This window comes from Pyrgilauda ruficollis, unplaced genomic scaffold (assembly GCF_017590135.1).
Source record: "Pyrgilauda ruficollis isolate IOZ18807 unplaced genomic scaffold, ASM1759013v1 scaffold15, whole genome shotgun sequence".
In the NCBI taxonomy this organism is placed as follows: Eukaryota; Metazoa; Chordata; class Aves; order Passeriformes; family Passeridae; genus Pyrgilauda; species Pyrgilauda ruficollis.
In genome coordinates this window covers 16,401,845-16,414,121 of record NW_024513654.1, presented here as the reverse complement: position 1 = coordinate 16,414,121, position 12,277 = coordinate 16,401,845, and the positions used below count along the sequence as shown (strand labels likewise).

The 12,277-nt window shown below is 43.2% G+C and overlaps 1 protein-coding gene across 1 annotated transcript; it reads right to left on the bottom strand.

Moving 5' to 3' along the window:
* Positions 1-2,063: 2,063 nt before the first annotated feature.
* On the bottom strand, positions 2,064-10,345 carry ANKRD1 (ankyrin repeat domain 1). Its single transcript, XM_041461447.1, has 9 exons — positions 10,200-10,345; positions 8,849-9,028; positions 6,983-7,120; positions 6,786-6,893; positions 6,061-6,159; positions 4,858-4,956; positions 4,616-4,714; positions 4,173-4,271; positions 2,064-2,973 (listed from the first exon to the last, which is right to left on the bottom strand). Exons 1-9 carry the CDS (start codon positions 10,227-10,229, stop codon positions 2,863-2,865), a joined length of 963 nt encoding a protein of 320 aa, XP_041317381.1. The 5' UTR covers positions 10,230-10,345; the 3' UTR covers positions 2,064-2,862.
* Between the last annotated feature and the right edge of the window lie 1,932 nt (positions 10,346-12,277).

The window sequence follows — 12,277 nt, the reverse complement described above, 5'->3', positions numbered from 1 at the left end:
GTCATTTCTGCGCTCTTGGTAACTGGACTGAGCAGAATACATGAAGTTCTCATAGATTTAACAGTTCTATATAATGCTGGTCTAAGTCACAACAGCTTTTGCTTCATTCAGCAAATATGAAATATGTTTCCTGTATGTTATTACTTGTTGACTTTGTGACTTGAGTCCATTTTATTATAGGTATTGGGAAATTTTTATATGTGTATGTGTGTATATATATATATGCATAAAGTAGTTTGTCATTTATGGACTTACATCTAAAAGGGTGCTCTAACCAGAGAAGAAGCAAAATGTGTTTGGTGCAGTTTTCTGAATGACACGTTAATCCTGCCTTGGCCAGAGAATAACCTACCTTGGGCTTGATATAAGTTCCTTGGTAAATAACATGTGAAAGGAGGCTTTGAATGCTTGAGATCCTTCTTGCTACTTGTTTGACTTTTAAAATTTAACTCTTCATCATTGCCCTTTATTAGATACATGCTTCAGGAGCTGATTGAAAAGTTTCTTCTCCCCCAGAGAAGAACTGAACTTTCCTGAAGCACACTGGTGTGGCTACTTGGGTGCCTGAATGATTGAACTGCTGCTGTTTAGGTGATGAACAGACTGAGTTAGCCAGCACTGATGTCATTTCTGTTCCTGCCAGGCTTGCTGCCAGTGTCCAGGTAATTGGGCAGGAACAAGCAGGGAGGTCATGGCTTGCAGCGAAAGGCAGCAGGTGGAGGTGAGCTGTAGTTTCTGTGTGCACAAATCAGGCCTGTGGCTGGCAAGGTGGCACTCGTGAGTTATGGTCCCTTGGGTGAGAAAAGTGTCATCTCTCTGAAGCTGTTGGCCTCAGCCTTACTCTAGGAGAGCTGCCTGCAGACACAATAGGTAGTTCTTCTGCTTGCTCTTCTGGGTTTTGTGCAAATTCACTCCAAAACTGGCATTCCAGGAAAAGCTACTCATTGCTGCCTACTTCCAACTCCACCTCAGGATAGTGCCCAGGACATTGCTTTGGCTAGACAGTAAAGCCAGCTGGCACAGGTTGGTGAAGCAGTGTGAGAGCCTATGGCATATTTGTCTGTCAGGCCACCCAATGGATGATCAGGAATTTAACTGAATGCAGCATCTAAATACCCCTCAACTCTCCCATCTGGAGTGCTGTGTCCAGCTGTGGAGTCCTCAGCACAGGAAGAACATGAAGCTGTTTGAGTGTGTCTAGAGAGGGCCACAAAGCTGGGAAGAAGGGTGAAGCACTTCTGTGTGGAAGTGCTGAGAGAGCTGGGGTTGTTCAGCCGGGAGAACAGAAGGCTCCAGCATCACCTTACTGGGGTTAAAGGGGACTTACAAGAAAGATTACTCCAGAATATTCATCACAGCCTGTTGTGATAGGGCAAAAGATAATGGGTTTAAACTAAAAAAGGATGGATTTAGTTAGGATACAAGAAAGAAGTCTTTTACAATGAGGGTGGTGAAACACCAGCACAGGTTGCCCACAGAGGTGGTAAATATCCTATCCCTGGAAACATTCAAGGCCAGGTGGGACAGGGCTCTGAGCAGCCTGATCATGTTGAAAAGGTCCATGCTCATTGCAGAGGGGTTGGAATAGATGAGCTTTAAAGGTCTCTTCCAGCCCAAACTGTTCTGTGATTGTATGAAATGGGACATCATGCTCTGGCTGGCAGCCTTGAGGGTTGTCCTGCTTCTGCTAAAGCAAAGGGAGAAGTGTCTGCTTTTCCTAACAGGACTTAGCATCTCTCTTGGCTTGGATAACTGGAGCTGTCTCATGCTCCACATAGTAGTGACTAAGAGATGATATTTTTTACATCAAACTCAGTAATGGAACTGTAACTTTGTTTTACTAGCTAGTTGAAATACTGTCTTTCTGCTTTCACATGTGCCTCCAATTAACAAAATGGGGTTTTATCTAACAGTGGCAGGGAGGTAGCACAAGGGATGGCTGCTCTTGGCAGCTGGGACTTCTAAGTTTTAAGAATTTTGCAGCAGACACAATGTGAACTTCCTTTAAAGAGAGACAAAATTACCCCATGCATGCTCACCACTCCATCATCCACTCCAGCAAGTAAAAAGAACCACTCAGTTAATTTAATCTGAAATGGATCAGTTCAAAATGTACAGAAAAAGCAGTACAAATTTACAAATATACATCATCTGATTTTGCATTCTTCTATCATCATACTTTGTAGTAGTCTAGTTTTTAAAAAATTCACTTCCCTGATACAGTCTCCTCTCACCTTCACAACATTATATCTGAATCCTTCAGTCCAAAGGAATACATGGTGATTGGAGCTCTGTCCTCGAGCTTGTTATCAACCATGATTGCCAAACCCTGTGTAAACACCATTACTCAACTGCTTCATTAAATCCACTTGGCACCTCAGTATACCTCCTTCCAGTGCTCTTCCACATACCATCACTCAATTTACAGGTTATTTTTGCAGAGAGACACGGCAACAGTTGCAAGTATTTGCTATTTAGAGCTATTGGAAGGCTTGAGAAAAGTTGCTACTATAGCTGAAAATTCTGCCATTTAAGACCGAAGGATTTATGTTGCTGGCAAAAATTGTGTTTAGACCAATTGCACCTATAAAAAAAGCTTAAATAATGAACATAATTAAAAATTACTTTTAAATAAATAAATAATAAATATAAATAAATAAAGCCATTTTAGAGCTAGTGGAATTTCAACACTCAACCTGTCTTTTAAAATAATTTCTTTGCAGGTTTCTTGCAGTTTTCAGTGAAGGCACCTTAAATAATCCAGTGCCATAAATATTTTCAATAGATGTTCAAGGACATTTTCATCCAGGTTTGTGGGAAGCATTTAAAAGCAGCAAAAAGAGCGTGGTCTGGTTTCTCTCTTCAGAATTTACCTAGATGGGCACTCTTTTTGGAATTGTCTTTCAGGCTGTTGAATATCTCTTTGGTGCCATTCTGCCACTGAAGAACAAGATCCATAGGGGTTTTCCCTTCCTGGTTAAAAGAAATAGAAGAATATTTAATTTCATCCAGTGATGGCCAAGTCCTTGTTCTTTCCTAAATACTTGTTCAGTGCATCTGCATGATGTGAATCCCTTCCGCACACACAGGCTTAGACTTATTCTTGCACCCCTGGGGTCAGAGTACTCCTGCTCTACAGATCTAGTCCCAGTCCTGGTCAGACCCATGATGAAAACTGCCTGGTTTTCAATGAGTTTAGGCAAATGCTGTGACCAGCAGAACATGCAGGTGTTCCTTTAGTTTTAATTTCAAGTGATTAAAAATATATTTAGGTGCAATCTCAGTAAGACACTCTTCCATTTAATGCAGAATTCAGATAAGAATTTAATTACAGTATGAGCCACAGGAATTAAGTAGGACCAACTTTTGTGTACAGACAACATCTGAGAGGGCAAGTCTCTGGCCTTTGGGGCTGTGCCTTCCATAATTGTCATACTCTGATGAGGGGTAATGCCAGGAGCGGCCACACTTCAGGGAGGTGGGCAGAGAGTAGGGAGTACAGAGTGCTCCAGTGACTGTTTTTCTCCTTGTCACCTGGGGTTTTGACTGATTGTGAATCAAAAACACTGACTGACAATGGTAAAACCTGTGCTACTGCTACTAGGTTTGGATTTGGGACAAAAGGTCTGTCAAGTGCTGTATTTTAACAAGTGGTCACAGAGCCTGAGCAATGCTGCTGCAGTGGCTCTGAGCACAGCCAGGTGTGGGACTTCTCTCTGCCCAGCCACGGGGATTTGTTGGCCAGCAGAAAGGCTAACAGCCAGTCCGCCAGCTGTGGGGCTGGGGCTGGCCCTCAGCTGTGGGCTTAACAAAAAGATTTCTCTTACAAGCTAAGACCCTTGTTGTCTCAGTGGTGGTTGAAGCCCAGGAATTGTGCAGAGTAAGTGTCCTGTCTCTTGCATCTTTTCATTATATGAGTAATTAAAATCAATAATGGAAAGGTGTTATGTTGTCTAAGTAGCAGATAGTGGGTTCTGGTTTTAAAAAAGGTACTGGGTTTCCCTGACCTCCCCCAAGTTACCCTTTCCCCGTCTCAGCTCTGCTTTAATTAGCTCTGAAGTGTTCTAATTAACCCTGTTCAAAATAGTCTCTCCCGGTCTTGAAACTTTGCTCTGGTGGGAAACTTATTTTAAAGCATTTTAAAATTACTTGGATTTTGTGCTATTACTTACGCAGTTCTTTAGAGTCAGATCTGCTCCGTGCAGGATCAGAAGCCGGATGATTTTGTAGCGGTTCAGCCTCACGGCGTCGTGCATTGGCGTGTCCCCTTCCTGGAGAGACAGAGCGCAGCGTCAGGGCCGGCGCCCCCCGGCCCGCTGGGGCTGCTCTCGGCCCTGTGGGGCTGCTCCCCGGCCCTGTGGGGCTGCTCTCGGGCCCGCTGGGGCTGCTCCCCGGCCCGCTGGGGCTGCTCTCGGGCCTGCTGGGGCTGCTCCCCGGCCCGCTGGGGCTGCTCTCGGGCCCGCTGGGGCTGCTCTCGGGCCCGGTGGGGCTGCTCCCCGGCCCGCTGGGGCTGCTCCCCGGCCTCTAAGGCTGCTCCCCGGCCCTGTGGGGCTGCTCCCCGGCCGGGCAGCTCGGGGTGCTGGCGGAGGGGCAGGGGACAGCTGCCGGTCCTTACCCTGTCCCTGGCGTTGAGGTCTGCCTCGCAGGCGATGAGGTGCTCCCCGCAGTCGTAGCGACCTGTTCGCACAGCCACGTGCAAGGGCGTGCTGAGCAGCTGCGGGTCAGGGCAGGAGATGGTCAGTGCCATGGAACAGGTGAAAGCTGCTTCAAAAACAGCTGCCAGAAGTTGCCTACTGGGAGCATGGGTCAGCTTTTTGTCTCCAGTTTAAAAAGCTGCAGAGTTCCAGCAGCACGTACCTTGTCTCTTGCATTTATGTTTATCCCTTTGTCCAGTAAGAATTTCAGAACGTCCAGATTTCCACCCCGGCATGCCCAGTGCAGAGCTGTAGAATGAAGCTGTAATAGGAAAAGGAAATTAAAAGTATTTTAATACATCAATATATTAAAAAAAACCCACTATTTTAACCAAATTGCTAAATTAATCCGAATTAATTTTGTGTGATTTAACCTAGAGCACTTCACTATGATCACACAGTGATCACAGTTTCTAGTAAAAAAAAAAAAAATTGTTTCTAGTAACAGCTTTTCTTATTTTGCCCTAATTTCTGCAGTACTGTGAATTCCTCACTCTTCACATTCATTGCATATTATTCCTAAAGACAGAGATCTCGGCAATGCTGCTGTGAGAGAGGATGTGGAATAAACAAAAGTTTATTCCTTGAGTTTAGAAGTTACCTTTAGGCAGGCATGTGGCTGGTATGTGCTAGTTAATATTTTTTATTTAATGCCTTTAGGGTTCTAAAATGCATAGAAAATTAAACTCAAGGGAAAGAATAGTTCTCTCTAAAAAACAAATCCCCAAGTTATGCAAGTACACAAAGTGAATTAAAACCCCTCTCCTCTACAAGGTTCAGCATCTCTGCCCTGAGCTGTGCTGGAAGGAGTCCCTCGATGCTCGCACTCTGCCTGTCATTCCTCCTCTTCCTCACCCTCTGTGAGCCCCGCTGGCTTAGCGAGGGCAAGCAAGGCTGGCAGTGCCAACTGCTCAGCCAAGGGAAAAGGGCAGAGGAGCACAGGAACAGCTGCAGGACCCCCTGTGGGCGGCATTGCAGAGGAGCAGGGGGCTCTCCCGGGCGCAGCCTTGAAACCCTGGTGCTCCTGCTGCCCCTGGGGACCTGCGTGGGACAGCGCTGGCAGCACCCGCCGGCAGGCTGGGCTGGGAGCCTGACCTCAGCTCTCCTACCCTACCCCAGGCTTTCCTGCTTGTGGCACTCTGCTGGACAGCCCTTCTGTGTTTTCCAACAACCATTATGGCACAGGGAGGCAGACACTCCCTGCTGAAACCTCTTCTCAACAATGTTATTTTAAGGATAAACTTCAAGGGCGTTGCAAGGCCTTTTAGTACTCCTCCTCTCTAAGAAGCACTTCTATAAATGGTTCTCCTGGCACCTATAAAACAACGAGCAGCTTTTGGAAAGAGGTGTGAGTGGATGTGCATACCATGTCTTTCTGTTCAAGCTGGGCTCCAGCTTCCACCAGCTTCTTCACCACCTCCAGATGTCCTTCAGAGCATGCCCTGTGCAGCGCAGTGCGTTTGTACTGGCAAATGAAGCAGTGCAAAGTTAGATATTATATATGGCAGAAAATATCTTTAAAACTCTTCTCCCGCCCTCTATAAGATGATGGCAAATACATACTCCATGCTGATTCCTTTTAAAGAGCTTTTGAGACCTGAAATCTGCTAAATTTTAACAGCAACCTAATAGCTGAGAGCTGCCTACATAGCATTTTAAAGGATGAGAGAAGTATCTACAGTATGGCATCCAGATTTAAAATTATGCCTGTTGAGTTCCCCATCCAACATGCTGCACTGTGTCTTGAAACTCATGCATCATGGAGTAGGAGGGCAGCCACTTACTTCTGTTGTTCTGCAGAACAATTTCTTATCTCTTTTTCCATAGCATTGGAAGATCACCTTTTACAGAAAATCAGGTTCTCCTGGGCACCAACAGCCTTCTTTTAAATATAAAGACTCTTTTGAGGTACTATGATTTTGAAGGGTCTCAGTGGCCACTAGAAAACTTGATGTACATAACTTCCAGCATTTATTTACTTTGCCCCACCCCCTTTTTGCCTCTCATGAGGGTGGAATCTACAAAACTTCATGGTAAAAGTTAGTTTTGTTTTCTTCTGTAGCAGGCTTTGCATTAGCAAGAAGACTGTACCTTATCACAGACATTTGGATCCCCTTTGTCTGACAGGTATTTTTCAATTACTGGCAACTTATTCTCCAGTGCAGCTTTGAAGAATGCGGGAATATCCACAGGTCCTGTCTGAAGGAAAGAATACAGAGAACATAAATGTGTGTGGCACAAACCCCCATTAATACTTTCCCAGAATAAGCTACTTTGAAGTAACTTACAATAACTTCTGGTTCAGGTTTCTTTAAAACAGGCACTTTCACTTTCTTGCATCTTTTCTTCTTCTTCAGCTCAATAATTTTTTCAAGATCCTCCAAATTTTCAAGTTTTGACCTGGCCTCTAATTTCTTCTTCTTCAGCTGGAACAAATCAGGGAAAGCAGCAAATTGAGCTGTGTGACCACCTCTCGCTTTCAGAGTGGCAGGGCAGCAATGTGATACTATTCAGCTGAATTCAACTGAGACTGGATGAACTTTGAAATAGTTTGTTTTGTTTTTTGGGTTTTTTTTTTTTTTTTTTCAGATAGGACTAATTGACCTTTACAATAAGTTGCTAACTATGTGAGAAACTCTCTTCTGGCACAACAATTTTAAAAATCTCATGTGCAGCTTATGAAAGCTGGAAAGCTCCTGAAGTTTCAACTGACTTCCACCAAGTGATTTTTTTTTTTAATGATGCAGCCCCTAAATTATTGGAACTTAATTATCTTTGCTTAAAAACATACCCTCAAGAGAAGAACAAGGTCTAGAATGATCTTAGCATTTCAGTCCCCAAATGTTTGTACATTCTGGGAAACCACAAAGAATATCCTCAGTGTCCTTGATGGGGAAGTTCAATAAATGTTTAAGACTTCTCCAGACCTGCTTGTAAAAAGCATCTGGGCATGAAGCGAGTGTGGGGCACTGCTGACACCAAGGAGAGGTGTGTTGCCTGAACTGAGATCCCACGAGGTGTCCTTGGCTTCAGGACATTCACAAACAGGGACTAACTCAGAGTGAACACAGATGACAGATTCTGTCCCAGGGTGTGATTAAGGTGAATACACTGGTATATGGTATATAGTTTTGTCAACTGAGTTCTTATTCAAGTTATTCCCACCTCTTCTTTTTGTTGTTCTCTGTATTTGTGGTTTGGTCTACAGGTCACTGGCATAGTGGAAAATAATTATGCTGACTGTGGATAACTGGAAACCCACTAAGTTCTTAGGAACCTGCTTTGAAGGAAAAGAAAAAAAAAAAAAAAAAAAAAAAAAAAAAAAAAAAAAAAAAAAAAAACACCAAACCAAAAAAAACCCAAAAACCTCTGTAGCCAGTAAGGTCTCTGTTGAAGTTTAATAAGTAGTTTTTTTTCTAATGTTTCTGAGACTGACTTTCTCACTCTTCATGTTTTAGAACAAAGTCTTATTTCCTCTGCTACTTAAACTCTATAATTTCCAAAACACTTTAAATTTTTAGGCCAGTTCATTGCTTATTCACAAAAGAAAAAAAATATTATAGTTACTGTGTTATTGGGGGAAAAAATCATCTGTTCTTAAGGACCAAGGGAGAATTGTCGTGCTCCAGGAATTGAAATAGGTACTTTTCTGTAGGCCAGTATGAGTTTCATTAGTTCTTCCCAAATGTGCTAGTAAATGTAATGCCTTGTCTTCATAAAAAGAACATTTTCATGTTAATTACGGCTTCTGGCTTCAGAAATGCACTCTAGCATCTTCTGTGGGTTAGTTATTTTTGGTAGCAGTCATGAGGTGTGCAAGCTGAAGGTGTCTCCCTGGCTCTGGTTGCTCCCCCCACTGACAGCCAGCAGCAGCTGACCCTGGGCAGAGGAGCTCTCAGCGTTTCAGGCACACAGTGAAGGGGTGGTTTAGGTTCTGCCTCAAAGTGTCACTGCCTGCACCCACAGGCTGCACAGGTGTGCAGAGCTCTGTGGTCTGCAGTGGACTTTAGACCAGCACCCTTTTGTGGTGGTCTCCCAAGGGTTTTACTAGCTCACCATGCATTTCTAACTTAGAGAAAGGCAGAACTTCAAGGACTGCAGCAGGAAATGCATACATGACGATAAAATTCCAAGCAGAAACCTCAAGAGCCTACCTCTGCTTCTAGTTTTTTATCCTTCTCATAAGCCAGATCACCTCGGGTCAACGAGTGCTCAGGGACTGTCTTTAGGTCCTCCTGCTTCTCTAACCTTACAGCAGCTTCATACTCTCCATTTTTGAAGTCCTCGGGGAGGAAGCTGCCAGTCTCTTTATCATCCACCTTCTTCCCAGTCACCTGTAAATGCAAACACGATATAATACAATCAGTGGATTCTTGACTGCAATAGCCACTGGCTGGAAACATGGATCGCCTAGGGCTCTCTCATTCCTGCCCTCTCTGTGTGTGACAGCCAGGACAGGCCATTCTGCTTGTGCCTGCCTTAGCTGGGGATGCAGCTGCCTGGGGCTCATCTCCCATGCAGTTAAATCAGGCTGCTGAGGGATTTCAAGGTTGGTTTTATCCATTGCTGTCAGTACGAAAGTCCCATTCATAGTAGAATGGCAGAAGCTTTGTGGTGCTGTGCAGCAGCACAGCTTTCAATAGTTTTCAGAAATATTTCTGATGCCAAATTAAGTGTGTATGAAGAAATAACTTGCTAAACTTAGTAGAGGCAGATGTGTATTTTGAGAGTGGTTCATGTGGCCTAGACTGCCTTTCTGTTTGATTACCTTGTAAAATTCTATTTGTTATAGAGTCTAATGCAGAAGAAACTGTGAGAACCTTGCCAAAGAATTTAAGACAGCATTAACTACTTAGGCAGTTGTATCTTAAGAAAACAATCTGGGAAAATAAGTGCAGTGTTTTACTGAATCATTCATGTTTTCCCAGTTTCTCCATCAGATCAGACATTCTTAGTCTGAATCCTGCAGTGGAATGTCCCATTACTCATGGTCTAGACCTAATTTTTCAAAGACTTTTACATCATGAACAGCAGTGGCTGTAGGAACTGTTAGTTTATTATTAGAAAACAATACTATTATTAAGCTGCTAATATAGTGCTATAAAATACTGTAGTTTCTAAGCAGTAATTTGTTGTCCCAGTCCCTTATTATATAGGAATTACTTAGTGTGATCATAACATTACTGGCTTCTAAAAATATATGTGAATTAAAATCAAGGACAGAGTCAAATAAGTAGCTAAATTTCGTTTGATCTTTTCCTGGTGAATTGTGCTATGATGCCAAATCCAAACAGCTGTACAGTTGTATCTGTGGTAAGATCCTTTCCCAAGGAAAACTTACAATGAAAATATAATAGCATATCAAACAGTATCTAAGGGTTTGCACCTAGAGCACAGCAGTGCTGGTAACCTGCTAAATCAGCGATCCACAAAGGTCCTCTCTCTCTGCCAGTGACAGTCTAGAAAATAATTCATTGTGAGTAAATGAAAGAAGGTTGCACCTACCAGCTCTTCTACTTTCATCATCATCGTCATATTTGCCGTGACCCAAGGCTGTGCTCCTGTGTGGCTGAAACCTCCCAGGGCTGGGGCCAGCTCTGCAGGGGCCACCACACTCACTGCACTTATATATCTTTGGGAGAACTGGGCTTGAATGAGATAATCTTCCAACCTGGGAATCCAAGTATGCCCCTTGTGCTTGCCAGCTGAGAGGTGGCTCACGCTCATTCCAGACACGTTAACGAGCCAGATCTGGTGTCCAGGCAGCGAGGGGCGTCAGCTGGGCCAGGAGGGGTGAGAGCCCCACAGCCCCGCCACACCATGGGAATCAGAATGAAATGTGAGCTCATCATTCCTGTGGCAATGACTGCACTGCTCAGCAATGCGAGCCATTCTGTGCTCCCAGTGCCCACTAGGACAGCTGTCTGTTGATGCAGCATTATAACTTCATCTTCTTCTTTCTTTTTTTTTAATTGACATTCAGATGACTGTAAGACACTGGAAAGGTTAAATGACTTATGTACAGTCTTTATAGCAATATCTTCCTGATAAATGGATTATTACCTCTAAAGTCTCAAAAAGCCATTATTTTCATTGCTATTTATTCTTGGATGATAAACACTTTTAGGGGAAAGGCTTTTTCTCATCATGATGACAGTCTTCTATATTTGTTGGAAGGAATTCTCTGAAGGGATTACTATACCAGAATGATGTCTCTGGTGCTAAAAGGGCCTATGACATGATGAGTTACAATCAGTGTAAGATATCAAAACAGTAAGATTTGCATTTTTTTGGACCCTTGTCAATGATTATTAGCCAAATAATACGTTTCTGCAAAAGAAAAGAAAAGGGAAAAACTTAATACTGTTTTCTCAATATTTTGGATATGAGATATGAGAGAATAGAGGCCCAGAAGTGATTTGTTTATTTTTTTAGGATAAGATGAGATGAGATACACACAAATATATATAAATGATGTGTGTGTTTTGAGGGAAAAGAGCTATTGAATCCTTTGGGAAAGCTTTTCTTGTGCTATGAATCAGAGTTGTCTGGAATCAGGAGAATGATCACCAGCAGAAGGCAGTTTTATAGGAGGAAGACACACTAATCTTTGCATTCAAAGAGTGTGGGTAAATGCCAAGACACACCAGTTCTGTGACAGTGCAATGCCTGGAGGTCCTGCCTGGTGAGGCACGCAGGTCACCTGGCTGAAATGAATGCAGCAGCTCAGGTGCTTCAAGTACGACATGTACACCAGTGCTTCACCAAATCCAGACCTATCTCGGGTGTTGTTTATACCTCAGCATCATTAGCATGCTGCATTCCTGACATTGACCTTTCAAGGTGTCTCTCCTCTGAACTATCCCCCAGTAATCCGAGCCCATCCAAACTTGTCTTCTAGTGCCCATCATACCTATGCCCTCCCTTTCCCTGAAATGAAGCTGGACATCAGGTGGTTCCTTTACCACTCAGAATATATATGACATTAGAGAATGAGTCCCAGAACTAAAATAGAGTATGTGCTAGCAACACAACCTTTCAGAACATTTTTTTCTAAACTTAAGTACAGCAACGCTATCATTCCCCCCTAGTGGTATGTTCTGAATCACACTGCCAGGCTTTTTTTCACTGCAGTTTTTTACTCCTGCTAAATGTCTCTGTGACAAGAGGCAGCTCAGGCGTTTTCTTGCGTTCTAACAGCTTACCTCAATCTATTCAGTTCTCTGATTTTTATTTGGGAGATTGTCTTGAAATCCACAACCTAATAGGATGGCTGCATAGAATGCTTCTAGTTTAGTGAAAACAGATCACAGCAGAGACCTGATGCAGAAAGAGAAATGTAGAGGTTTGCCTTTAGAACAAAAACTGTTTAAGGAACTGTGGACTTCCTCTGGACTAGTTTTTTTGAAGCTTACTTTTCCCTTTTTTTGCTTTCCCTCTTTTATTTTTTTTTAACAGCTTGATATATAAAACTGACTCAGCAAAACCTAATGTGGAAGTTCAAAGGAGATAGATCTTCCTCTGCAAATGGTACATAAATCAAGAGCTAGAGTAGTTTTACAGGAAATCTCAGTGCTTTGAGG